This window comes from Volvox carteri (assembly GCF_000143455.1).
Source record: "Volvox carteri f. nagariensis unplaced genomic scaffold VOLCAscaffold_25, whole genome shotgun sequence".
Lineage (NCBI taxonomy): Eukaryota > Viridiplantae > Chlorophyta > Chlorophyceae > Chlamydomonadales > Volvocaceae > Volvox > Volvox carteri.
Genome location: NW_003307568.1, coordinates 39,262 through 67,254, shown reverse-complemented (window position 1 = coordinate 67,254; position 27,993 = coordinate 39,262). Strand labels below are relative to the sequence as shown.

Sequence of the window (27,993 nt, the reverse complement as noted above, 5' to 3'; positions counted from 1 at the left end):
ATCGTTGTCGGAAGAGTCGTACTGCGTATCCAAACAAGGTCTCGGTAGCTAGCGACGAGATTAAAGTATTGCTGGTGCCCATCGTGCAGGGAGGTATATTTCGTGAAGTATCGATTGGTGCCGTAAAGAGCCCTAGATTCGGCATCTCGAGCATGCGCTGGAGGAGAAAGATTGTCATTTGAACTGCTATGATGCTGATTATAATATAGGATCTCAAGATTTTAGTGATATTCCACTTAGAGATCCATTAGGATTGACTCGTGGCGAACAGGGTTTACTAATGAACAACAGCTGGATTCGATGTTCGTGCACATGTGTATGGCACAGTCTGTGCAGTGTCATACTCCCGTATAAACCTATACTATGCACCACTACAAGGCGGCTTGTAAGTGGTGATGGACTCGTAGGCTTTTCCGTTGAAGCCGCCACCAGACCGATTCAGGCGCCTATTTTGAGATCTAATGAATTTCAACCTGTGTTTACACAGGCTGTGTATGTCTAACGGTATTGGCATGTGTACAGGCCCTAAGTGCCCCGATGCTATGTTATGTTACAAGCTCACGAGAACTCGTATGGCCCAGACGAGCCAGGGACCGCAAGTTCTAGCGTAGCCAAAAAGAAGGAAGAAAAAACAAAAAGAATAAGGGATTATGACCAGATAACTGCATTCTGGATGGGTCCTTGGACGTGGGATGGGCGAAGTCAAAGTAGGTGCATGCTTCCCAACCTGCATGAACGCAATCAGAGAACGCAAGGCAGAGCGTGTACGATAATCGCTGTAAGAGTGTACGATAATCGCTGTACCTGATGCAGGTACATTCATGTGACCAGGCCACACACCTTGCCAAGGCGCAACGGGAAGCCAACTTAGCTATCATCCTGTCCTCCCGGTTACTTTGCAGCCGCAAGACAGGACGATTCCTTGACTTGACTACCATATCAGGTGCTGTTGACGCTCTTTCCTGCTCTGGAGCACATGTAACTCGCCATCAGCTGGTGGGGCCCCAGGCAGTTGCGCCCTCCTATCCTGCCCCTCTCCTCTTAAACGGGTCGTGTTACAATGGAATCGAATGTATTGTAATGGTAAACCTGCCATGATTTGTACATCTAGCTGCCAGTAAGAGCTCTTGAAGACCCATATCGCATACCGGTGAATCCCAGCGGCCTTAGGCACAACCCTATCCCGGAAAAGGCACTTGGGAAAAACAGGCAGCATAAGCCGGGTAGCTAAGGCGGCTCGTACCCGGCAACCATCACAAGTGATTTGCCCGATGTGTTTTCGGAGGGCCCACTAATCCGCCATAAGGGCACACCACGGGATGTCTGAACAGCCATCTGCACTAGTTATTGGACCGACAGCCATATCTGTAAATCACGACACGCGCAGGATTCTCGGGAAGACCTATAACACCTTTGGGCGCACACGCGGCACGCAGGCGCGGTGCTAACGAGTCGTGCATGTGCCGCTGCTGAACATCACCTTCACCAGTGGGTGTAGTTAACATGGATGGCTATCGATGTGTAATATGTCCTCTGATTTTTAGTGAGGCAAGCTGCTATGGTCATCGCGGCTAAACTTGTAGCATACAACTTTGACCTCGTTTTTTAAGGGCGCACCGTTATGACCGAGGCGCCGGCCCTGGGATTGGCAAGGAACCTCTCGGAAGACTGGGAGGTCAGGCACGTTGCGCTAAGACGTTTCGCGTTGAAGCGGACGAGGAAGGACAATAATGGGCCCCCGCGTACCCGCATCAATACCAATTTACCGTCCATGATGCCCCCCGCTTTTACGAACAATCCCGCACGTGTGTGCGGGACTTGTTACTTGTATTTGGGTAGAACTGCTCGAAGGTATAAAAAAGCTAACCCGGAGCCCCACAATGTCCGAGGAGCACCGTTCCGGCATCAGTTCCTATGCGGTTGTTCGCATTTAGATCCGTTGTGCCTTTTCCATTGGCCCTGGACGCGTTTCACCATCAGAACCATTACCTATGCCTCCACTACAACGCAAATTATAAGCCTCGTTAACTCCTCTGAACGACCATGCTGCCCAGGATGAGCTGCCCCGAGTTCATACAAACGCTTGCGGGGGCCGAACAATCTGTCCCAGCAGCGACTGGACTAATTATTGGATGCACTGTACCTTGGTAACCAACACGAGGAAGAGATGTGACAATTCCTATCGCCTCCATGTTTTGCCCCGAGGCCTCTCATTCCTAACGCCTTCTCCCGTCTCCCTCGATTCCCCCTCTCACTCTTATTCTCGACCAAAAGATGTCGCCTCTAGAGGATATCCCAAGCCCTTTAAACATTATCAGTTTACGTGTCCCAGTCATGCTCCAAGTGGAACCCCTTGCAGAATGCGCAGGTGTTCCATCTGATCAAATATGTACACAGCAGTGTCTGTATACTGTAGCAGCTGGAATTCTTTAGCAAAACTATTAGCGTCAGGCATACAATTCCTGTGGTCCCGGATCTAGCCGCCGACAGTTCTCTTGACGGAATTCGGGTTATAATAACGCTCGAATAAGGCCAGAATTTAGTACTCTACAACTTCAATCCATGGAGATAAGGAAAAATCGATTTGGCCAACGAGATACAGATACCCAATTAATATTAATATCTCAGGACAACACCACGTTACTGAACATGGGACATGTTATTCGCAATGTAAGTAGAAGCAAACGTTATAAGTAAGTCATACATATGAAGCTAACGGTCATGTTGCGGCTGCAGCTCGCAGGCTGAGTCGGATGCAAGAAGGACGATATGACGCGGCAGAAATATCCTGGTACGGCGTATCTAGGATACTTGAAAAGATGTTCGACAACACGGAATGCGTCTATTTTATATGAATAATAATTCGAGAAGTAATGCGAGGTGCTAAGACCGGCTAAGCAGCTCATGTGTGTCGCATTCTGATACGCAAGCACCCGCCTTCCCGCCGCCTTAAGACAAAGCTGTGATCAATGCAGTTTTTCCGGGCAGGTGGTCAGAGAGCATGCAGCAGGAGGCAAAGCCTTTGTGGCGTAGTTTGTGGGAGCGGAAGGACTGAAACGCACGAGGATGCCTCCGGAGGGCAAAAGGGGCCTACCGGCCTAATGGTTTATCCCAACCAATGGAAATCCAGGGAAGGCCATATTTTAACAAGTTCATTAAAATCTTCGGCGACATGCTCACCGCTTCAGGTAGGTACTGGCGCCAACTGGTTTTTCGACATGTTGCGCCATTTTTTTGCCTCAAGTTTTACGTGTTTTAAGGACATGTAAGAGATACGCAAGCGAATACCTGGTTTGCTGCCGCACTTGTCACTTCACATATTGACGAGGTCCCGTGACACGGCCTACACCTTTTCTTATGGACAGTTTATTTTCGATGATCTTGCTTCGCCCTCTGTCCAACCCATGTGGGCTTTTCGGCGAGCAGTATGCGTTCCTTTTCAACCGGCGGCGTGTTCCGTTCGCGCGGCACTGGAACGAAAGGTGAGCTGTTGCAATGCATGCCCCGGACCCTGCTTAGCCTTTGTTGTGAACTAATTAGCTTTGCAATAACAAACGCAGGTCCGAATGCTACTATTGGACAACCGCGCAAACTGCCGGTTCGATGATATGCAGGCCATGGCGTCCCTGCTTCTGCAGCACGAACTCCGCGCAGTGATAATCCACCCTGGGAAACCTCACGCTGGGATGTCGCTGTTTGCTAGGTCCATTAGCGCGCCGTTTATCGTTGTAACCTCAGGTGAGGCCAGGCTATCGCCTGACGACTGTTTTCCATCCGATGTTTGCATGTCGTTGTGCTTTTCATCCCACATTAGCATGTCGATGTGACACGTGCTTCTCATGTCGTTCCTAAATCCCCCAGAGGACACCGAAGAGGTGGTGGTGGTCGATGCCGCGCTCCGCGAGCATCTGTTGGTGGCACCCTGCACTCCAGAGTACCAGCGCACGCTCGCAGCCACAATCCCCGACCTCTTCATTGGCACCCTGCCGCGCCTGCACGAGTTAATTAGCTCAATGGCGTCTGCCATATCCCGGAACTTTGCCAGCCAAGGCATCGATGTGCCGCCGTGGCGCCGTTCCACGGCACTGCTGGGCCGCTGGGCCACCGTCAAAGAGCAGCTGTGCCTCCGGAAGGAGCAGCTTAAGTCATGGGATCATCTAGGGATGGGTTATTGCACAACGACGGTGCAGCAGCTGGTTCCGGATCCGGCGGTTACGCCGTGTGGCGAGGAGCCCGCTGCGCCCTGTGGTGTGGAAGGCTTAGAGGCCCACGAGACGGCCTGGCCGGAAGCACAGGTTCACGGTGACCCTGGGGCAACAGCTCAGCATCGACCATTTGTAGTCGTGCGAGGCTTCGAGGTTTGTCCCGGTGGGGATGTGCCTGTGCACGTGGTTAGGGAGCGGGGAGACCGTTGGCCCAATATTAAGCCTGGGGGCCTGGCAAGCCTATGCAGGAAGCAGAGTGGCGGTGCCCCGGGCAGCAGCACTGATAGCGACGCAGTGTTGGGAGCATCACCCTCCAGCGTATTTCGGAGTGAATGATCGGACGGCGTCCATCGATAATCACCTACCTGTCAAGGCCTGTTTTCACGGCCGTCCCTCCTGTGACGCGGCCTGACGAAGGCGGGATTTTGCCTGGGTATGAGATGGCATGCAATGTTTTTCCTGTCCCCGCACGGTACAGATTGTCAGCGGCCGGACATCATGTGGATTGGTTGAGGAGTCGAGCAATTTGCGTGGGTGCTCGTAACTGTGTGATATTGAGATTGGTGAGCGTGAGTAGTTGGAGATTTTTTAGAGGAGTGCGTCGAAGCCTGCGCACCCAAGCGGCTTAGTGGTCCTACAAACAATGAATGTTTTCGGCATCAACTGCCAAGTACTCGAGCTATCAATGGATGCTTTGTCGCTGAGTGCCGCACACGGGAAAAACTATTCTTCCTGGTGGTACTAAGCCGCTTTGCCCGCGTGCTCATTTTTGATACTAGCAATAGGTGCAGGCTCGCTCGCGCCCCAATTTTCATGCATTACGGTGGCGCGTAGTAGCATTGCCGTGAGGATTTGTCCCACAGTGGAGAGGCAGGAGAACCTAAACGCCCTTTCGCTGCGCGTTGCATGGTAAGACCAGCCGCGTGTCGCGAAGTCACCGCTGTATCCGTATGGGCATGCGCGAGTCAATTTAATACGTTTATTCAGTGATGTTGTGCGGAGCCGACAACGGTGTTCGCGGTTGGCTCTCCTGGTTATTTTCTGATTTGGGGGCAAGTCGTGCCCGATTTACCCGCATCGCCTAGGAACTAATGCGCATCAGCTTTCAGGGGTAATGTATGACAGATAGCACGTCTGAAGGCCAGCGCCATGTCACGCGACGGAGGAAGACGTGACGGCGGTTCAGGCTGTGCTTCGCAGCATTGGGGATGTTTTATGTACGTCACTGGATTGTACGCCCACAAAACTCAAAACACGCGTTATGGCCATTCATCGGTGCTTGTATGTGCGTTTTGGTATGTGTGTGTCTTTGCTTGTGGTGTTTCGACTGACTCGCTGTGCACAGAATGATTTGCGCTTTCGCCATGTGCACTAAACTGATTAGAGACATCTTGCTGTACCTGCTGCCTGTCTATCGTATTACGCGTTACAGCGGGCACGGGATTTTTCAGGTACATGGTTACGTTTACACGGTGTTTACCTATGCTTTAAACAAGATGTTTGGCACTGCTTGCCTTCAGCTGCATGTCAACAGGGTAATTGAAGTGGACTAGCACAACGCCCGATTTCCTTGCTTAGGTTGGCAAGTTCTACATTGTTCATGACGGTAGTGATGGGCATATGATGTTTGGTTCAACCTTACTGGTTCGTGGAGTTTTGTGTGCAAGTCAGAGCAGAGATGATGATAGCATTTAGGGCCTTTGACTTTTGCGGATAGTATTTTTTGTTGTTTTTATTGACACGGCGATTGTGGGCGATGATGGATATGAATCACGACGGATTAACCAAATTCACGCTGCGACAAAGTGAACGACAGCTGTCATGTGCAAACTTCTGTAACAGTTACCATTTTCCTTATAAATTGCATTTATAAGGCAATCATGAAATTGCCGCAGCTTAAGGGGGTCTTCCGCCATAATAGTATGCATTTCGCGCCCTCGGAAACCAATGTCCCCCTTGTTTGAACTCGAAGGCCCCCATAGGCCAAAAGACATGCAGCTCATCCTCAACCACGCCGCATCATAAAATCTTTGCACCCCTCATTAATCTGGGTTACCCTCCTCTCCCTATCCCCTAAACCCGTTCACCCACCCGTTCACATCTACCCAACCACTACGACTGCTGTCATTCTTCTCCGGGCCCCGCACAGATAAGGCCAATCTCCGGCTGGACACGACACAGCATCAAACAACACCATGTACTGTACTTGTAGCTTCGAAACGCAGCTGACAAACGCCGTCAGCAAAATCGCCGAAGGCACGAGTCCATTCTTCCTCCAGCCGCTACCCGGACAGCCTCAGCCACCCCATGCGGTTGTATAACCCGAACGAGGTTGCGCAGGGACACTGCCCCTGCGGCATCAAACCCATACCCAGCCTGAGCTACAGCAGCTTCAAGGACCGGCTTGTTGGCTCATGTGCGCCACGGATATCTCCACCCGCATCAGCCCGCACTCCCTTCACAATGGCAGCAACGGCACGGCAGGAGCCCAAAGTGTCCTACTGGAGCTGTGCAAGGCACACGGCCGGTGGCAGTAGGACGCCATCGTGCAGCTGTACACCAGATAGTACCAGACCGAACTTGATTGCATTTTGGCGGTGACCAGGAACCTCTCACGACCCAGGGTCTCTCAAGAGCAACGAGTAGTTCTCCTGCTGTCTCTTCGTGTCCGGCAGTGTAAGGCCCAATCCCAGCCAGAGTCCCGTCTTGCCGCTTGCCCTGAGCATTCCTGGAGGCTGTTTGGAGATAGCTACAGCAGCCGGCGGATGCAACTCTGAGCGGCTCATTGTTACTTAGACGCGGCAGGAGAGAAGCGACTGGAGCTTCAAAGTTAGGTTCTGAACGGTAGCCTGTCGGTTTCCTTCGGCTTGTCAGTTAGTTGGTCCGGTGACACCAATAACAAGTACTTATAGCTGCTCGCTCCTGTATTTCGGCATTCTGCCTACACTATCAGGAGCTCTGTTGCTCTTACGTCTCCCGCGCCCACGGCCCTAGTAGTCCCGCTGGGTCCGGATGAGGTGCAGCAGTTCGGACGGAGTTCAGGCCACACGGCACGATGGCGGGATGCGGCCAGCCGGCGCCGCTTGGTCACCGTGCGGCGCAAGGATCCCTTTGTACAGCGTCGCGCCCGTTGCTAGCTCTCTCTGTTGCGTGGTTAGGTGTCTACCTCTGCGGCAATGGCTGCTGGGAGGTCGGTTTGAGCATCGCTGGCGCACCCAGTTTTCCCGTACGTGTGGAGTTTTCCTTTTTTACAGCAGTTTTTGCACCATCGGTCACCCAGGTTGAGACCTCATTCTCCCTAGTTCTGCTCCCTTTCCCAAGGAAATTTGATAGTGGTAGTACAGCTACCGATGCTACCATGCAGACTGCATATGTTCTGCGCGGTAACCTGAACGATATACACACCGAACAGACAATTGCAACGTCGAAGACGTACGTTATCGTATAACTGCTAGATTACAAAATAACACGTGGCTACAACAACAACATGAGACAATAACAACATGAGACAATAACAACATGAGACAACAACTTTGCAAAATGTGCCAGGGGTCCTACGAGGTTGCCCTAATAATATACAAAACCCCTTACAGGCGTGCCTTTGCATAATGTGTACCGTTTCCATCCATACAATAAAACACACAGGATCGCAACGGCTAATTGTGAGTGCCAACAAAAAAAACGAACGGAAAAAAATGTAAATTGCTTGGACGAGCAAGCATTTGAACAGGCATGCCGTTGCGCACCTGTCCAAGCACCTCCCACTGCCACCTGTCCCCACTGTAGCGTGGGGTGTCGTGGTGTGCGATACGTGAAGTAAGTATGCGAACAGTAAACGAGCTTAGCATGCAACTAGCGTGCCGCCACGCGGTGTAGTAGCCGGTACACAGTACGGCACATTGAACAACTACAACTACAAATACGCGCTAAGCGCTCCGCCAGCGTCTCGAGAGGCCTTTTCAGCGGCCAGCTACTACACGTGGCCAGCGTACAAAACTGCTCCAAGGCCCTCTCGCACCTTCACCGGCAGGTCCCCGGTGCATGCCTGTATGTACATGAGTTGTTGGATTGCAATGGTCCAACCTCTTGGAATGAAGAAAAAAGCCGTCCGCATCCAAGAGGCTCGTGACCTTAGGTATATATACATCCCCTCACATTAAAACTCTTCTCCTCGACCACGCGCAGTAAGGTAAAGATACAAAAAGATGAATGAAACCTGACGAGCCGTGGTGAAGACGACCTAATAGCGACGGAGCTCATTCCGCATAAATCGAGTGCCGCGAGAAAAACCCGGGGATGCAGTCCGTCATCCGGCCGCCCTCCAGCGCCTTGGCGCGACGTATAGGCGGACAGTACACGTGAAGGGTGCAAGCGACGCCCTCCCGCCACTTGTTAGCCATCGGTGCCTCGTGCCCGTCTGACGCTTCCGGCCCCTCCCCGGCAACGCAACCCACGGAATGCATGGCGATGTTGTCGTTGATATAGGCCACCTCACCCACCTGTGAATCAGCAAAACGCAGAGGAGCCGAGGTGCATCCAGCCCGCATCACTATGAATGGTTTTACTACTGCATGCAGTACTGCCGTACCTCAGGGTAAAGTGATTTAGTCACGTTCCTGAAGGTGGAACAAAAGCAATCAGTCAAAGCCACTTATCTTGGTTCCTCCTGATTCCTCGACCCTTTAAGGAGGGTTAAACTTGATATCTAATCGAATGTCCTGATGGCATCCTGGTGGCCCTCCCTCATGTTTAGTGGAGTCCTCCCAACCTCGTCGCGAGCACATGGACAAGTTAGGCCAGCCAGCGAGCCAGTCTCACCGCCTTGTCCGCAGTAATAGTTGGCGCCAAGTCCATGGCTCCGCCAGCAGCGGCCGGAAACGACTTCGGAGTCTCCTTGCCCGTCGGGAGCGGGGGGTACTTTGTCTCGCGCACTTGGCCGTCCAGCACCGCGAACCAGCAGTGGCTGCGGCAGGACCATATCAGGAGGCGAGGGCGGTATTTCGGGTCCAGGGGCAGGCGCGCACACACTAGGGCGTAAGTCGTGGAGCGGGAGGGACCCGCAAGCAGAGCTGCCAGAAAGTACGCTACGTATTAGCATTTTACGATGGCACTGCTAAATCGAACCAATAGAATCTACACAGTGACGTTAGTTGTCTGCGTATGCGTATAGAGAGAGGTGTCGAACACGTGTGAAGCAGCACTGGATATGCAGTATACACGAGGTTTGTGAATGCTGCTAAGATGTGTACCAGAGTTGCCGACTGTAGATAAAGGTAAGTGCGAACGCACGCCATTACGATGTTATCTATCTTCTGCTTGCCCTTGGGCCCCGGCTCGTATGGGCCCATTACACCGTTGGAAAGTAACGCAACTCCAGAACGTGTAACACAAGCACGCGCAGATGTGTTCGTTACCTGTCTGCATGCGTGTGCACACGGCTTGTTTGGCCAGGTCGCCAGCACAGCAGCTGCGGAACCAGACGGTGTGTGAAAGGTGCCGAATTGAGGAGCTTGGCAAGGCGTGGTAATACTTGGGCCTACACTGTACAGGTACTGGCACGGTGCGCTCTGTGTAGCTGAAATAGATAACGTGTACTTTATCATCCGGCCACAACCCGGGAACTTCAGGTAGAGTCCGGGAGTCCGTCCGCCCAACAGCGGGTATGATACGTGGTGTTTGTGCCAACGGTGAAACTGCATACAGTTTGACAAAGTGCCCCTTGGTGTCGCGCTATTGAATAGCAATCAAGTGGCTTCGGCTCAAGGGCCGCAAAAATACCCATCCTCCTGGGACTCTAGTCCAAGCTGATTTAAACACCAGACTTGTGAACAACCGCCTGCAACCTATGGAATAGTGGAATCCTGTCAATGTGTACCATCAGCTCGAACTCCTCCGTTGCCCACAGCAGGTGCCGCAGATAGCTATGCTCGCTCCACACCGCATAGCTCCGCCAGTCGCCGGCCCCTGCCAGGCTGTATGCCTGCACAGGGATATGACGCCGCTGTGAAGCCCCTTTCTTAAAATGCAGCCTAGATGTGAGGGGCAAGCAGGATGTCAGCTTCTCGGAGACGGAGGAGGATGCAGTCCTGAGCCCCCAGTCATCTGCCTGTGAGGTGTCGAGGCAGGCGCAAGCCAGCCAGCCAAGTTTACGACTAACACGGCTATGACTTGTCGCTTAGCGTTCTCCTAGGTGCAGGCGTTGTTGGTTGAATGGCACACCTTCAGAGTACATGCCGCATGGCACAACTACAGGCGTTGCTCTCAGCGGGGTAGATTCTTGAACCAGGGCTCAGCAGAACAATTTCGCAGCGAAACGATTAAAACAGTTACGCCTGCAAGCTAATACCATCGAGTAGAGGTTGTAAATTATGTGTAAAGAGCCACCAGCAGTTTAGTGGCTCACAAGACATGACGTATTGACGATACAGATGGTGGAATTTCCACCCACACCACACAGGGCTCCCCGAAAGCGTCCCACCCCCTAGGATTGCCCACCGTTTGGCTCTGCTCAAATAGCGGCTGTCAGCCGTTCCAATGCATTCACCGTTTTCGAAAACTCGCAGGCCGACAGCCCCAAGCAGGCCATCAGCAATGCGAACATTGTTCACGACTAAAATATCTGCCCTATCCACTTTCAATGGGAGGATTGAGACCTACCATGGTGGTAGCGCGTGACGGAGGACTAGGGTTCAATACCGGAGAGGGAGCTAGAGAAATGGCGAACACAACCAAGGAAGGCCGCAGGCGCGCAAATGACCCAATCCCGACACGGGGAGGTAAGTGACAATATATAACAACCCAAAAGATCAATGAGAGGTTTGCAGGCGACCAGATCAGTGAGGGTCAAGGGATGCCGGAAGTACCCTACGCAAATTCACTCCAACTACCCAACGTGACGCAGTAGGAAATACGACGAATGCAAATAATACCTTTAGCAGGTCGTTCACGCGATCATTCATGCGCTTGAAGGATGCCACGTCTTGACGGTTGTTCAGTTCAGCGCCTCGTGTCCGTTCTACCTTAAATGCTGCAGTAAGCTCCGCGACCAGCGCGCACAGATGAGACGGGCAGGTCACATTTATTTGCTTAGGCACAAATACCGCTGGTAACTGCGGATTACTGATCGCAACATGCGTCAGCGCCACGCCCCTTCCTGCAAACGCCTGCAACAGAGGCGAGGTTTCGGGTATCTACTCCCTTGCCCAGGTTAGTTTACGAGCATAATCCATAAAGCGCGAAACTTACAAAGGCGAAGGCTTGCTCATCCTCCGATGCGGAATCAAGCGCGTTACGGGGCATTTGGCCTGGACGACCTAGGCAACAGAGGGATGACTATTTATGAAACCGAGCGTAATCGAGCAAAAAAAGGAACGATATCCAACGGCTTCTAAGGTTGTATAAAAGACCAGCACTAGGGTTGCACCGTCCACTCCGCTTGAGCTTTTCGTTTATCGTATAGTATCGTTTATTGTAAAGTGGGTTGATGGCATTTGCATAGCGAACGCAGACTAGATTGGCTCAGCTTCAGCTTTTTAAAGCCTGACATTGCCCGAATGCCGCAGTCGTTAATCCGGTAGTCCTAACCGTTCGCGCCTCTACTGTAACCTGACGCCATCACGGCAATTTTGAGACATTCGCTTTGATTTTTCGAGATGTAGAGGTTACATATCACCTGGACTAGGTCGTAACGAGGCAACATTTATAGGCGATGCAAAGCAAACAATCCATTCCGCTGACCGCATTACTCTGTATCAAAGCTCTGCTCTGTCTCGAAATGTTAAACACAGCAAAGCGCCCCGGGTCCTATTAGTGCTTTCACCATTTCCTGGTGTATGTGTCGGTCACGTTTCAACAAACTTATTGATCGGAACCTGGGCCTGGCTGCACATGACAGACGGTTCACAAGGGTTCCTAAGCATTTGTTATATGGCCATCCAACTTTGGGCGGTTTGGGGGCATTAGCCGTTCGAGAACACGTTCAAGCGCGATGGGCGTGCTGGGCGGTGCATTTTGTGAGGCCAATAGTCCAGCCAGTCTTAGTACGGCCGCCTTGGGTCTTGGTCATGCACTCCTTCCTGCATGACCTTTACCCGACGTAAAACCCCATGTGTCCATTTACGTCTCAGGTGGGGTGCCTTGGTTCGGAGTAATCGTTCTACCGCCAGATGTTCGTGACAGCGGTTGGCATATCTCCCCCCAGTTGAAGATGTTGACGTTCATCCACTAGTTCCTAATTCGTGGTGTTTGAATTTGTCTCTGTGGGGAAAAGAGATTGACACTGCCCCGTCAGTTAACACAACCCAGGGCTGGAGTTTTGACACCAAGCATTCCTGGGCTAGCAATGCGGACCAGGCAGGGCTAGCAATGCGCAGGGCATGGCATGGCATCAAACAGTGGATCAATACCTCCAGCCGCGGACCCCACTAGCCCAATCCCTGTGTACCTTTCGTAAGTGGAATGAGTGCTTTTAATGCTATTGTCGCTCGCTTAGCTGGTATCCCAGCGCCTTGGCGACAGGCGGCTAGTCTATTGTTGCCTCTCAGTGCAGAATCCAGAGCAGCTATGGTGCCGTCCGTTAAGTCTGTTACTCAACCCCTGGTGGCAGGATGTCGCGGCCAGCAGTGTGTGGTTGTGGAGTTTATCCAGTAGGCTCCCTGGGAGGTGTAACCCCTCGCTGTCATGGCTTCTGGGCCTGTCCGGTGGCACAGGCAGCAGCGGACCAACTCACTCTGTCAATAGGATTGCCAGTGTCACGGGGACAACTTTGGCTTGTACAAGCTCCACAAACAGTGCAACAATGTGTTTGGGATGCTGTGGCTCTTGCTGCGGTGCCTGCTATGGAGCATGGGAGGCGATACATTGCTGCAGCCATGAACACCAACCTGGCACTGTTACCTGGCCCTTCCCTTACAGGAGCCGTTTGTCGAGTCGTTATTGACTTTTGGGGCCGCCTTTGGGGTTTCACAGCTCTGGGAGTTCCACGGAAAGGATGGGACTCTGTTGGAGCACATCACCCCTTCTTGCGAATTGTGTCAGACAAATTGTTATGTGCACGGGAGCGGCCACCGATGGACGATTAGCTACAAAAAGAGGTTTGGTCCGACCTTGTATATGTGTCGGCCACTTTCCAGTACGAGATCTATCATTACCAAGTCATAATACAAAGAATGTTGAGCACAGGTAATATGCTGTGGAAGTCAGTAATCGTCATTTGTAACCCCTGGATATATACGCGTTGTGGTCCTTGCTCGCCCAGGAATCTGCAAGCTAACTGAGAAACGGTACGACGGCCCCATGCGTTGCGTGAGTCAATCACAAAGACAAGATGAAAACGCAGCTTTGTAGATGTATGATAGGATTTTACCTCATACAACTTGCCGTAGTTGTTTAGCACACGTTGCATGTCTCCGAGTCAACTATCTAACAGTTACAAAGGAGGTCCATTGTTCTGGAGGTAGCTTCTGTCTTGTCGCCTCATGTCGCTTTGCAGGTCAGATGAAACTTAGTTATATACATAGTTGCCAGAACCTTGAGGTGATGTACTGAGAAAGGCATTCTGTATATGCAGACGAATGCCCCTAATCCAGAGCTCAAATGCGGCATGAGTGACCACGCTCGGGTTGACAAGCTCAGTTGAATTTCCATGGCTTGCTGCCGCTTTGATGTCAGTCCCTATCAACGCAGGTGGATCAAATCTCTTCCTTGTCGCCTTATCGAGGTTTTTTCCATGACCACACAACACTTCGAACAGTCGTCATCAGCATCGTCTGTTAACGAGGACATGCATCGCAGTGGAGCCCCACCACGCAGGGCGAAGCCCCCTACCGCTAGATCAGTGCGCCACTCCTTCGTCACAAACAATCAGACGAAATCTCAACAACATTATGCTCTCTCAAGGAATCGCACTCTTCCACAGCTCTTTCAATCTCTTCCAAAAAGAGTACAGCAATATGCACGTCCTTTAAACCAATAAGTAATAAGGCTGTCTAACAGCGCATGGACCCACTCACAGCATGCCATGTGGGGCGAGGAAGTACCCACCCGGCACAAGAGCTCTCGATACTCAGCATTCCGCGGGTACACCCCGCGCATAACGCCCGCTCACTGACAACCCTCGTATATCAACCCGCGTCGCAGCGTCAATGTATCCAAAATCCCAAAATTGCACGTAGGAACGTCCAGGGATGGGTGCAAAGGCCTGCTAAATTCTCACGGACGAGGTATGCAGGCAATCAGCGCCTCTATGCAATAATTACCCGATACATATTTCCCAGAAGCATCAGAAGTCTTCCAAGATACCCTTTGCCACAAGGAACACCACAAATATAAATGCCGCTGAAACTATGGCGTCCTTTGCTGTCTCCTGGATTTTCTCTTGTAAGGAGCGAACTGTCGCTGTTGCTGCTATAATTAGCCCAGAGACTCCCACCAGCCCCAAAGCAGCTCCGATGAGCAGCTTCGTGTTTTTATCAATTGGCGCCTGTACAGGTTAAACATAAAACAAAGTACGCGTTAACTTAATCCTTAATCCAGGTTTTGGCGTGAAGCGACTAAAACAGTACGCGCATGGACTTCCAATGTGTACAGCGTCCCGACTTGTAACTGTACAGCAAAGCAACGCACACCTACAATGCCTGCGCGCAGCCTGAGCCGCGCACCTGCAGTAGTCCTCTGGTCACAGCGTTCTCACCCGCGTTGGTCACCAGGTCAAGGACGATGCCCCCCACAGCGCCAGCCAGAGCAACCACACCGGCGAGGGTTAAGGGGGAGAATTGCTTCGGGCCAGGCTCGCCTGGCTTGCGAAGCTTAACATCACCAGTCGCCACGAACTGCTTCAGGCCAGCCTCGCCACCAGCAAAGCCGCCGGCGACGCCGGCTACAGGCAATTGCGGAAGGGCGTCATGTCCATAAAAGACGCTCGTGGAAAGGCCGCGAGAAGGTCACTAAAGATAAGGCTGAGCTTTTGAAATTACATTGTGCCCAATGCCAATGCGACAGTTACACATTGCGTCTTACCCAAGGGACCGATGTCATCCTTGCCGGGGTACTTGCGGGGGTCTGCGATTATGGCCACGAGGGGCATTCCGGTAATGATGGGGTTCCAGTAGAGCAGCAGTTCCAGCTTTAACAGGAATACAGCCAGCAGAAACTTACCGTCAATAACGACACGGCCCTTGGCGCCAGTCTTCCTGAGGTCCAGCTCGCTGTATAAAGGAACAGTTCAAAGCGTCAAAATCGCACGCAGGTGGACAGTCGACAATGCCATAGACCGTCTACATCGGCACTTACTCCTTGTTGAAGCCGACGTAAATGGCCGCCTTTCCAGGGGGCGGATTCGCCGTAACCGGCATTCCGGTGGCCTTGGGAGGAGTCTTAGTCGGCTGCTTTGCCGGCTTCTCCTTCTGCAGGCGCAATCCAATTCGAGCACGTTGAGCTTGACGTCAAGGTGCACTTGTCAAAACGTTGGAAAAGCCCTGGCAGCCGCACCTGCACTTGCTCCCTCAGCTTCCACAGGCCGGCTTCTCCGCCAGCCCAGCCACCCGTGCCCCACTCATCACGGCTGGGATACTTGCGGGGGTCATCCCGGATGATGCGGCCCGTGCGTCCCTCACGAGAGCCGTAGCCGTCCTCCTTCTCAAAGCCAATGTAAATATCCTCCAGTGCGCCAGCACTCGTTGAGGTAGTGACCTCCTTCACATTCTGTAACAAGAAGCAGCATTAATTGGAGCAAAAAAGGAGGATGCAAAGACGGTTTTGATACTTAGCAAAAGAAGCTTTGCAATGAAAAATGCAAACCTCCGTTGTAACGACCACTCATTAGCCATGTGGCAAGAAGCCCGCAAACGAAACAGGAATAATCGTGAATTAATCCTAACAGAGCCTCACTATAACCTTGATGGAGCGCCACAAGCAACGGACACATGACCGCTTTCATCACAGACCTGCACCTTGAGGCGCATCCAAAAGCAAAATACAGCGCTGCGAGCGGCCGCAAGACGATGATGGGAATCCACATACCTGTTGGACAGCCGCAGCTGCCAGGCGACGGCTGCGCGCGCCAGCCACAACCCGTGCAGAGCAAGAGGCGCTGCTAATGCGCTTCAATGTGATAGACTCCATTATATGTATATGTGATGCACAGGAAACTGTAATTATGAAGACAATGCCACGATTCTTGCTGAGAGACTGGATTGGGTCCTCAAAACATTCTACAATGGTGTTGTACGGACATTTCCGTACGTTAACAAGGATAATGGTGGGTGCTTGTCGCAGCTTTGCCGTCTGCCATGTAATTTGTCACAACGCGTTTTGGATGGGTTATATCTTAAACACTGTAGCGTTCAAAGTGACCATTAGTGAGTAGTACTGCACGAATTGAAAGAGGGAAAGACAGACCACATTCAGCCACGTAGTATTTCCCAACCAAGTCCTATCAATTATACTTCGTAGGATATTCTCTAAATTACTATCAAGTGTTCCGAAACTCTGCTCTTCTGTTTGTTTTATTGTTGTATTATACCTCCTTGCTTGCACCCCCGCGCGCGGCCTAGTCGGCTGCGCGCGGTTGTTAGGGTCTGCACACCATGGATGCTGCATGGAGCAAAATGCTGCGTGGCGGTGACAGCCTCTATACCCCGCGCCGGCTTCCTCTACCCAAGCAGCCTGGGAGCATGGCTCAGCTTGATAAGGGGAGGACTGAAAAGACACCGATAGCAGGTTCTTCAGCTGGATCTGTAAGTCAATTATTCTTTATTTTGGACAGCTATTCGTTGCATACCTCCCATCATCTCCCCTGACTTCGATGTCCTCAACGTTTCGGTACGCGGCAGCGCACACAACCATCTGGCACAGCTCGCAAGCCACCACCTTTGGTGACCGACAGTCCAGAGTTTCAGCAAAAGCTGGAATCGCCTTCTAAGCCGGGAAGTGTTTATTCGGGAGATGGAGACGCTGATGGAACTGAAGATTTCGAAAACGATTCAGTGCAGGTATGCACTAGTTTGAAACAATAAATAACTGCTTTTACTCAAGGAAATAATTACGTTCGTCGTGCAGGTGTTTGTGCGAGTCCGGCCACCGACTGAACAGGAGCTTGCGAGCGGTGAGTGATTGTGACGCTGCTGCCATGCCAACCGATCAAGCCACAGCTTACGACCGCATGCAACTACTTGCAGATAAGCACGAGGGGTGCTTGACCGTCATCGGCAGCCGCACGTTGCAGTTGACGGTAAAGGAAAAGCAAAACATTATACACCGATTCACGTTCGATCAAGTGCTACCCGACGAGACCCCACAGCACGACGTCTTTGAGCGTAAGCACATACTAACTGGCATGCTTTCTCGGGTGTCTGCAGGACACGCTTGCACGAGGGTGGTTCTGTCACTAATTGTGAAGCGTGGTTCCTTTGCCGTGTGGAAGCCTGGGACCCGAGCCCAGGGCAGTTCTTGTAGCAGTTGTACAGGCGTTTCATTGACACGCTACGTGTGCATGACCTGGGTTACAACATCCTGTGCAACCATCTTAAAGCGCAAAGTAACTGTCTACCTGAACGCAAGCCTCACGACGTTTTTGCCAGGGATCGTTGCTAGGATCATTTCAAACGGTTCGTTGGCAAGATTGAGCGCTATGCGTGGGTTCTTCCTGTCTCAGTGGCTGGACAAGGCGCGGTGGACAACTGCTTGGCGGGTTACAACTCCTCGATCTTCGCCTATGGCCAGACGGGTGCCGGCAAGACGTATACCGTCATTGGGCAGATCAGTTGCGCCGAAAAGCGGGGCCTTGCACCTCGAGTTTTCGAGTACCTATTTACAAAGATCACGGACCACGAGAACGCAAGGGGCCCAGATACCGTTAAGTACAATTGCAGGTGTGCCTTTCTTGAGATTTACAACGAGACCATTGCGGACCTGTTATGCCCTACCTCCAATAACTTACCCATCCGGGAAGATCCAGAGAAGGGACCCTACGTTGACGGGCTGTCGGAGCCTCCTGCCCTAAACGGTGAGCACGAGTCTTGGAGCCTTGGTCAGCTCTCTTAGTTCCGTGACCAGCAATCTAAGTTCCGCGGTTGCATGTGCACAACAGCATGGGGCCTTGGTACATATTATGTAGTGATTTGGGTTGCTTAGTCCTTTACGCGCTGACCCAAATGTCACGAACGCGAAGCAAAATTGTGTTTTATGAAACTGTTTGCCCTCTTTCAGTGGACGAGATGCTTCAACATCTTCTCCGGGGGGCAGAGAACCGGCATACAGGCGAAACCCGCCTTAATCGGGAATCCAGCCGCTCACACTCAGTTTTCATGTGCACCGTGGAGAAAACTGTAACCAGCAACGGCATCAACAAGTGCTTCTACGCCAGGCTGAATCTTGTCGATCTCGCAGGTAACAATTGCATTTCGTGGCTGTTCTTATGTCAACGGTTGTGTACACATGCGTTTGCCGCATTTGGGAGCGGTCCTCGCCTGCGTCTGTGGAGAGCCGACGTTCATCAACTTGGGCGTCTGGGCTAGCTCGGCAGGTACTGATGGCTCCCGTTTCGACCTGTCGCCTGGTTCTGTATTCCCGTCTGCAGGGAGTGAGCGCATTGCCAGCGGCGCTCACGGAGGTAGCAATGCTGCTGGCGAGCACTTCAAGGAGGCGTGCCACATCAACAAATCGCTCACCGCGCTGGGTCGCGTTACCACAGAGCTCGTGAAGTCGCAGAAGAACGGTGGGGGAGGTCACGTCCCCTATCGTGATTCGAAGTTAACGTTCCTATTGCAGGTGCGTATCATACAATGCCATTTGATTATAATTCCTTCCATAATCCATGCGTTTCCTGAATTTTGCAGTCATCCCTGGGCGGCAACGCCAAGACGCTAATCATCGCCAACGTCAGTCCCAGCTCAATCTGCTCGCATGAGACGCTTAGCACGCTTCGGTTTGCAAAGCAAACTAAGCACATTCGCAACGATGCGAAGGTCAACTGGACAGTGCAGGGTGACCGCATCGCTATGCAGCGTGAGATAGAGCGGCTTCGTATGGAACTGGCTGGAATGCGTTCCGGTGTGACCGAGCCGCTAGTGCAGGCAAACGAGGAGCTGGCTTCTCGCCTGGAAGAGTAAGTTTTTGTACCATAAGAATTCGAAGGGCGCTAACACTTCCATTCTTGACAGACATTCAGGGACTCCCAGCCCTCTTCCTGCCCGAGGACTATGCTGGGTCTTTCGTTTACTGGGCATCTTTAAACAAGGATTGATGGACCCAAAACCCTAATCCAGGGAGAGACAACGGCGCGAAGAGCTGCAACAGGACCGTGAGCGGATGGTTAGCGCCCTAAACCAGGCTCGTCGTGAGAACCGGCTTCTCGACCAGCGGTTAGTAGGGCTTGCCGCCATTGGCGGCATGGACGGGAGCCGCGGGGCCGGTGCACTGGCAACGGTTGTGGAGCAGGTGCGATGATAGGGGGACGGAACGTCATGCTCTATCAAAAACAATTAGCCATAGTAAGGTATTGTCGCCCATCGCCATGCTGCAGCTTGAGGCTTTGGATGCCATGGCACACGACCGACGCGCGGAGCTGGACCAGGCACAGCAGGAACTCGTGGCTCAGCAACTACAGGTCGAGAAGGACTATGGTATACAGCTAATGCTAGAGCTGCAGGCAGCCATTAATACACGTGACGAAACGATCACGAAGGTGAAGAATGACGGGCCAGTTGCAAGGCGTAACGTGATTAGTAATACTGACACATAATATACTAGGGTTTGGCAATACTGGTAAGGCGTGACTATTGCCCCCGGGAGATCCCGGGATCGATACCCATTAGGGTCAAAAGTCCTTCCGATGGTGGAAGGTATTGCGCCCCTAGTTGATGGACGGTGGTGACCTGGGATAAAGTTAACCTGCGAGCCGACCAGGAATGGAGTTGGGCCGCTGTCGACCCGGCAGATTCCATTGGATGCTGGTGGTGGGTGCGGAACCTGAGCGATCCACTGAGAAGTTAACTAGGGTGACTGGATGAGGGTGCTCCGAAATACCGCGGAAGGCAGGGTTTCGCAGGGTAGCTGCCACGGGCGAAGATACACCCCCCTGTTTCACACATCATATAATGTGGAAGCTAGGCGTGTCTTCGGAATCCGTTCGTGGTAACTCTTGTTCTTGGCGCTCCACGTTAGAAGGTTGCAATGCTGGCTGCAGTGTGAATCGCTTGACGCCCAGTCAGCAGCCTTGGCGAAGGACAAGGCGGACTTAGAGGAGAGCTGCAGCGTCCTGGCTGAAAACTTTGCGCAAGCTGGCTCAACGATTGCGGAGCAAGAAGAGCAGCTCGCCTTGAAGCAGGCACTTATACTGGAATTGCAGACACAGCTGGCAGTTGAGCGGGAAGAAAGGAATAGAGTAAGTTGCGTCGTTACTACGATATAAGTTTCCTGAGCAGTTCCCCGACATTGATCGGAAAATGAGGTTTATGGCTAGCTACTGCGGTATGGAGATGAGGTCTAGTTCATGGACTAAGTGTCGCATGCTGGATTGGTGGCGATTGCTGAACTCTACGAATATCGAGTGACTGGATGAGGAGGGGTCTGGATGGCAGGACCCAAACCGCCTTCGACTTTCGTTTCGTACGGGGGGATTAACTTGCAAGATATATAGTCCACGGCCCCGAACTTTGACGGACAACCCGCATTCGTGCGGAACCTGTATAACTGCTTTCCTAAGGGTTTCGTACTCCTATCTGTTTCAGGTGGACGAGCAGTCGGCGACTAAAGATACCAAGCTGCAAACAGCAAGCGAGGAGATCACGCGGTTATCTGCACGTGAAGCTGAGCTTCAGGCCCTCCTGGACGATAAGCAGGCGGAGCTGGGTCACCAAGGGGCCCGCATGGAAGCTTTAGAACGGCAGCTGGACGGCGCTCTTAGCGAGGTGCAACTGCTGCAGGGTCGGCTTGCAGAGGTGCGGTGCGGCATCTCGTAGTCGTCGTACTGTACGTGATGCGGTTTATTCCCAGACCCGTATACGTGGCGCTTCGGAGTTCATGTGATGTGGGTTGCGATTACAAGAGCACCTTTGTACGCTATTCGCTGTTACTGCTAACTCTGTAGGCTCAAGAGCAGCTGGCACAGACGCATCACGCGAATGCGGCATCTTGTGGGGAGCTCTCAGACCAAATAATGCAACTTTCATCCAAGCTGAGTGCAGTGGAGGGCCAAGTCCTTGAGGAACGCAGCACTGTAGAGAGCTTGCAGCGCCAGCTAGTGTCCGCGCGGGATGAGCTGGCTGACCGTCAGCGCCGTGAAACTGAGTTGGGCGAGCAGCTGCAGGCTAAGTTTGAGGAATGCTCGTCCGCACTCAAGCGCATATCAGAACTGGAAAATGACGTCGCAGCGGAATCGGAGGCTCACGGCGTTGCTAAAGCAGAAATGTCGTCGCTGTCTTCGCGCATGGCACAGCTGCAAGAGCAGCTAGGGGTTGCTGAGGCTCGCATTGGTGAGCAGGCGGAGCTCATTCGTATCGCAGATGAGGAGAAGACTAGCCTTCGTGCACAGCTCAGTGCTTCTGCCGCAGAGGCCGAGGAGGTGAAGGAGCGCGCTGCTTCAGCTGAGCAGCGGGTCTTGGATTGGACGGCTCGTTCGCAGGCGCTGGAGGTTACCGCTGCTGACCGCGAGGTTGCCCATGCAGCGGTGCAAGAAGCGCTGCAGAAGGCTGAGCAAGCGGTGGTTGAGCTGGAAGCTACGGCGGAGAAGTTGCGCGTTCAGCTATTATCAACACAAGCAGAGTACGAAGTTAGCAGAGAGCAGGTTGCAGAACTTCGCGGCGTGGCAGCAGGATTAGAAGCACGTGCGGCAGGCCTTGATGCGCAGGTGAAGTCCCTGGAAGCAGCTAAAGCTGAGCTTGAGGCTCAAACGTCAAAGCAAGCTGCGGAGTTGCAGGTATGTCATAACACGCGTTACGTTGTTCGTTAACCTCTTTCAGCAAAATCTGTGTCTTATCTAATAACAGGACCGGGCCATGGCCCTTGTCTCCCTTGAGGCACGTCTTGCCGACGTCGAGGCGGCTAAGGCGTCAATCGTAGAGCAGCTTCTGCTTGAGCAGAGCAACGGGGCATCTTTGCGAGACGGACTTTCCGTTAGTGAGGGTTGTGTAGCAGAGCTACGCAAGCAGATCCAGCAGGTGAGGGGGAAAGTGGTTGAGCAGTTGAGTATCCGCGCATCGCTGCATAGATGTTCATTAGGTAGTACGCTATGCGGTGGTGTCCAACTTCTTTCTTGTTTTTCCTTTCTTAGGAGGAAGCGCGGACTTTGAACGCGCTGAAAGAGATGTCTGAGTCGGCAGCAGCATCGCAAAGGCAAATATCCAGGCTGGAGGAGGAACACTTGCACGAGGTTCAGGCCTTGAAGGATGAGCTGGACAAGCGCAGTGCAGCTCTGAAGGCGTAAGCAGGAGTTGGTCCTGGAACTATTTCCCATCCCCTTTCTCACTTGTGCTGTGTTTGCTCAGGCGTGACAAGGAGATGGTGCAGACTAACTTCACTCTACGAAATGAGATCGATCGGCTGAATGCCCAGCTGCGCGATCAGAAGGTAAACATACGCTCAGTTGAGTGTCCTTGAGGTGGCATTCTATTGCCATTCCTAACAACTCTGTTTCCTCTTTCACACGGCGTGCAGGCTAGCCAGGAGCAGATTGTCACGTTGCATCAGATCGCATTGACCGAGATGAATGAGCGCCTAAACAAGCAGGCGGAGCGTTACGCTGATCTTACAAAGGTATGAAAGTGAGGGTCGAAGGGTCGCCACTCATGGTAGATACACCAGCAACCTGTGCACTTGCAGAGACATGACATGCTGAAGGCTATTTATGACCAAAGTCAGCGCGAGCTTGAGTCTTGGAAAACGAAGTGCGAGAGGCTGGACCACGCACTGGCGGACGTCAGTCGACTCATCCTTTTCGCTCGAAACCCTCCCGACTCGGCCCGGTCGTCCCAAATCATGTGAGTTTAGAACTTGCGATAGTGTCTTCTGCCAAATTCAGTTAAAACTGATTGCCATTCCATCTGTCAACAGGACCCGCAGCGAGCATCTGTCCATGCCCCGCTCTCTTCACATTGCGGAGTCTGTAAATGTATCCCCCCGTGTGCCAAACAGGTGAGCCACTTATATTCCATCGCTTGATATTACAGCGCCACGCTTATTGGCTGATTCCATGGTTGATTTCTGTGTTTGCTTGCAGTCGTTACCACATCTCCAGTCCTGTAGGCTCAAAGGTCGGGAGTGTCAGCCACCACAACGGGTGCGACGACACCCTTGACGAAACTGGCGAGAGCACCAGCCCAGTGCTGGATATTGTCAGCCTAGGTGACCAGTTGCCCATCCCCGACGATGCAGACCCGGCAGCGCTGAGTGACGCTTAGGCTGGCTTGATGGTTGTTGCAAGCTGTGTATGCAAGTCGTGGCAATCCGTTGATTGATGTTAAGGAATCGGTGCAGGAAGTATCGGCTTTAATGAAACCCCATGTATGGGATAATAGCACTGGTGCCACTTCAGGTGGAGTTCATATATGTAGCACTGGCATGCGTGGTTATTTTGTTGAAAGGGCACTGGAAAGAGCGGTGTTCCAAATTGCAACAATGATGCTCCGACCGAACACCCAAACGGAACTTGTAGCGGGCTATGCGGCTCCCGCGTCCTCTCCGTCCTTGTCCTCTTTCTGCAGGAATGGGTTGGCAATCTCCTCCATACCAGTGGAGGGTGCCACCAACATAACAGCCGTACCACGGCAAACCTGTCCGCATTGTAACCAGTAGTTCAGAAACGCTCGACAACATGACCCTTTTATGCCTTTCTGGCCTTACCATCAGTCCAAGCAATCGTGTCTCGTCGGTTACCGTTAGGGGATCCTCCGGGTCTGGGTCATACACATAAAGACAGCTTCAGGTCATCACGACTACCATGCCATAGTTACATCATCTCACGCATCCGCACCTCTTAAATACTCCACAGCTTCATCGAGCACCAGGTTCAGCAGCTGGTCGTAGCCCTTCAAGATCCCTTGCACTGCAATCGGTGCATAACTCTACATTTGAATATTCGCCCAGGTCCTCAGATTTATGAAACAAGCATTAATCACCTTCTCTGCCTCCTGCTAACTTTACACGCACTCCTTTGTCTACAAACTTTGCCAAGTCTACAGCCGACTCTTTTGCCTTCCCAGACATTTTTAAAGAAATCCTGATGGTAATCGCCGTCCGAAGTAATTTACGTGATGTGCGTATCTCTGTTAGCATACACTGCACCTTGCCGCTGGTTTCGGGCCGAGATTGGAGCGGCGTTGTACACCAAGGTTTTACATGATGCCCTTTACTTGACTAAATCCACATTCCCATATTGGCATTACTATTTCAATGGCCACAGTGCAGGTGAATATAAAGTAATTTCTTTCGTTGCGCAGGTTTCGGTCCTCATGCTTAGTGTCTTTGGCATCAGGGTTCTTCATTAAATGCTCACCTTTTTAGTAGCTTCAGCATTCACAGGTAGATGCGCTAGCGATGTACGGCTTCTGCGACGAGTGGGGCTCGTGCCTGAGCCCTGGTGCTCAAGCAAGCACAGCAAAGTCAGAGGCACGGGTACTGTGGAATGCTCCAAAAACAAGGAATTGCAGACAGCTGTGCACCGCACTTCAAGTGCGTACTCCGTGCTCGTACAAGACCTTCGCCTTCACTTAGGTCCTCCAGGGGCAAAGCGTCCTGTGCTAAAGGGCGTCAACCTTTACATAAGGCGTGGTTCTTTGCACATGTTGCTGGGACCCAACGGGTGCGGGAAATCCAGTTTACTGAAAGTGCTCGGCGGGCTCGTGGTACCAGACAGCGGGTTGGTTCAGACAGATCAGCCCAGTGGTTTTGTATTCCAGAACCCAGACCATCAGGTTGTCATGCCTACCGTGGCTGCGGATGTTGCCTTCGGCCTTGGGCGGTGAGCTTTCCAGGGAGGGTTTTCCGTGCATGAATGCTTCGGTTGGCACGGTGAGCGTGGCAAAGATGGGTTTTTGAGTGCGGTGGGGTTGCCAAACTTGCTTATACGTGGCAACTTGGCCCCGCCGGAGACTGTGCTTCATGAGCACGTGGGCAGTCAATCCTTCTTCCAAAGGGTTGCACTTAGCAATCCGAAGGGGATGGAGCCACAGCATGCCTCAAAACATTGGCTCCTTACCCACAGCTACAAGCTGACTGAGGCGGAGGTAGCTTTTGCGGTGCGATCGGCCCTCCGTCTTGTCAACATGGAGGACTTTATGTATCGAGCTACGCACACTTTATCTGGTGGACAGAGGCAGCGTGTGGCCATTGCCGGTGAGCTTGGTGCGGGCTTGCGGAAGCTTCGTTGAAGGTTTGTGTCTTATTGAACTATTTCACGTCGCAAAGAAGAGGGTTCCCGCTAAGGAAGCACTCTGCAAACCGGCGCACATGGCAGGTGCCCTTGCCGAAAACCCCAAGCTGCTGCTCCTTGATGAGCTCACCACATTCTTGGACCGCGAAGATCAATTTGGAGTGTTACAGGCTGTGCGCAGCATCGCCTCAGCCAAGGAGGAAGTGACAGCCATCTGGGTTACGCACAGGTGAGAGACATACCGCTGCAGATAGTGATCTAGGTTTAGCGTAGCTTGGCGCCGTTGTGCAATGAAGAAATTACTAGTACAGCTAACGCTTGCCTTGCCAGCATTCGTAAGCTTCCAGCAACCCGATCCCGGTCTAATCGAGCCAAGAACGACAGGAGACCCGAACGATTGAAGAACGTACAACGTGCACATTGCTATTCGTTGTTATTATGAGCACCGTACCCTGCGGTTTATCCTGAAAACCTATAAATAACGTTCGCTGCTTAGGATAATCAGCGTTCTTCTAGGCTCATGTAACCCGAGCTCCTCCGCATCGATCTCAGGTTTGAAGAATTGCAGTTCGCGGATGCTGCGAGCTACATGGAGGATGGGCGCGTGGTGTTTACAGGTACACCGGATGAGGCAAAGCTTTTTCTGCGGAAGCGTGGTGCACCTGTGTAGTGCAAAGGATGCAAAAAGGCCGTGCCATCACTGCCGTGCGGCTCGGGCAACGACGCCGACAACCCAGTCGGCATCAGACGCGCCCTTCAAAGGGGTTAACGTGCGGGGAGGCGTAGACTGTGTCCTACCCAATGTCTTCTGCTGCTCAATCGCTCGCGTCACATTGCAGATGCGCCTTGTAACCTCGTCGATGCGCGCCCTGCAATAAACAAACCACGAGATGCTCATTAGATGCTGCACGTCAATGTCGACGCGATACCTTGAGGGCGCTCTGCACTCAATTGTGATATGGTCCCAGTCCGACTGGCGGCAGTGGCTGTTAAACCTACCGTAAGGCAGGGAGCTTGTCTACGGCCTTCAGCAGGCTGTCGTTCACCATTGATGCGGTGTTGCACTGCAATTCGCCTGCCTCTGTCAGGGGGTTCCTGTCAGGCCGACCTGGTCCACAGACGACAATGCACGTTTAACACCCTGACGGATTCAGCTCAAACAAACCTTGATTACCAGCCCATACCTGGCGTAAGGAGATCGAGCATCGCGCTCTGCTGTATAGGTCGCAGGGCTTCAAGTTGCGCAGCTAAGGTGGGCATAAGAACTTGTGCGGCACGCCGCCGAAGCGCAGATACGCTTTCAATCGCCTCCGAAACCTAACCAGCGTCACGCATGGTGCAAATATGAAATCGCACGTCCAGAGAAGCACTACATCGTCGTGGTATCGTGCAGCAGCAGTTACAGGCCCCACAGCTCTAAGTGCGTCTCTAAGCGGTTGCACAAAAACAAACCAACCTGAGCGCCAAGCTCTGCAACGTCGGTCGTTCCTCCCGCGCAAGGCAGCCTGCATTAGGTGAAGAAATAGATTCATCACCGGCCGGGCGTAATCCAAAGTAACGGCAGCCTAGTGCTTGTTGTACTGGTACCTTTGCAACAGGTCCTTATCGAGCGGCACGTCGAGGGACGGTTGGGGTTCTCCCTGACTGCTTCCAGAAAGCACAGCTAAGACAGCTTCCTGTCCCGCATGCACATGGTAAAGTTATCACAAATGGCTATGTTTCACGGCTGGGACAGTGGAGCTTACCACAGCCCGCTGAACGCATGCAGATTCACTGGACTTGTGAGACAAAGCATCGTGCAGCAGTCCCTGAAGTAGACCGATATCGTTTACTGCCAAATTAAAAGCGACCTGGTCTTCCATTGGCCCTAACGTTCGGATAGCCAACACACACGCCAACGATATATCTATATGATAATACTCATAGTTTCAATTTATCACGGACCTTACTAAAAGTTTCGGCCTATGCATGAGCCACATCATGGTTGACAGCTGCAGGAGTCCGTACTTCCTACTTCGAAAGTTTTATGTTTTGCGTCCTCTGCTAAACGTTGCTGCATGTCATTTCTCGTATGAATATAGGCATCCTAAGCGTACAATTATGTGCAGGGATGTGGCGACCTGTTACTTACCTCCACTTCTAAGGCAGCGACCATCATGCTGTGACCTCGCGCCTGCATTGTCACAAAGAAGAGGATTGGCCATACTGCCGTAAAGCGGATTCGGTTCAGCCAGGAGCGGAGCCAGGCAGGAAATGCTTCGGTAAGTAGAACGTCCAATTTTTGCTAACCTTAGACCCTCACGTTACTCACCAGCATTGGATTGACTACAAGAATCTGTTCCAACTTCAGGGCGGCCCATTACAAGGCCGACGCAGTGGATGGGCCCGCTGCGGGCAAGTCTCCACCGAAGCACCGGCCTGGGT

General features: G+C 52.4%; 5 protein-coding genes across 5 annotated transcripts; 3 read left to right on the top strand and 2 right to left on the bottom strand.

Annotated features, from left to right (window-relative positions):
• Positions 1-2,869: 2,869 nt before the first annotated feature.
• VOLCADRAFT_105175 (uncharacterized protein) lies at positions 2,870-4,541 on the top strand (the record flags this gene model as incomplete). The annotated part of the gene is made up of 4 exons (XM_002951703.1): positions 2,870-3,188; positions 3,366-3,482; positions 3,561-3,738; positions 3,862-4,541. Exons 1-4 carry the CDS (start codon positions 2,970-2,972, stop codon positions 4,539-4,541), a joined length of 1,194 nt encoding a protein of 397 aa, XP_002951749.1. The 5' UTR covers positions 2,870-2,969.
• A 9,269-nt stretch (positions 4,542-13,810) lies between these two features.
• On the bottom strand, positions 13,811-16,375 carry VOLCADRAFT_120979 (uncharacterized protein). The gene is made up of 6 exons (XM_002951606.1): positions 16,224-16,375; positions 15,693-15,905; positions 15,495-15,607; positions 15,222-15,409; positions 14,864-15,081; positions 13,811-14,685 (listed from the first exon to the last, which is right to left on the bottom strand). Exons 1-6 carry the CDS (start codon positions 16,323-16,325, stop codon positions 14,485-14,487), a joined length of 1,035 nt encoding a protein of 344 aa, XP_002951652.1. The 5' UTR covers positions 16,326-16,375; the 3' UTR covers positions 13,811-14,484.
• Positions 16,376-16,789: 414 nt separating this feature from the next.
• VOLCADRAFT_120978 (Kif15 kinesin) lies at positions 16,790-21,760 on the top strand (the record flags this gene model as incomplete). Its single annotated transcript, XM_002951702.1, has 13 exons — positions 16,790-16,939; positions 17,036-17,194; positions 17,262-17,307; positions 17,381-17,518; positions 17,857-18,061; positions 18,373-18,590; positions 18,781-18,971; positions 19,040-19,308; positions 19,469-19,640; positions 19,726-19,887; positions 20,389-20,586; positions 20,933-21,142; positions 21,292-21,760. Coding segments are annotated over 13 exons (2,586 nt in total), but the record flags the coding sequence as incomplete, so codon positions are not given.
• Positions 21,761-22,938: 1,178 nt separating this feature from the next.
• Positions 22,939-24,430, bottom strand: VOLCADRAFT_109137 (uncharacterized protein). The gene is made up of 4 exons (XM_002951605.1): positions 24,317-24,430; positions 24,172-24,243; positions 24,042-24,094; positions 22,939-23,971 (listed from the first exon to the last, which is right to left on the bottom strand). The coding sequence occupies exons 1-4, from the start codon at positions 24,402-24,404 to the stop codon at positions 23,858-23,860; spliced, it is 327 nt and encodes a 108-aa protein (XP_002951651.1). The 5' UTR covers positions 24,405-24,430; the 3' UTR covers positions 22,939-23,857.
• Positions 24,431-24,685: 255 nt separating this feature from the next.
• On the top strand, positions 24,686-26,239 carry VOLCADRAFT_61738 (uncharacterized protein; the record flags this gene model as incomplete). The annotated part of the gene is made up of 4 exons (XM_002951701.1): positions 24,686-25,158; positions 25,402-25,532; positions 25,654-25,798; positions 26,122-26,239. 4 exons carry the CDS (start codon positions 24,686-24,688, stop codon positions 26,237-26,239), a joined length of 867 nt encoding a protein of 288 aa, XP_002951747.1.
• Positions 26,240-27,993: the final 1,754 nt, after the last annotated feature.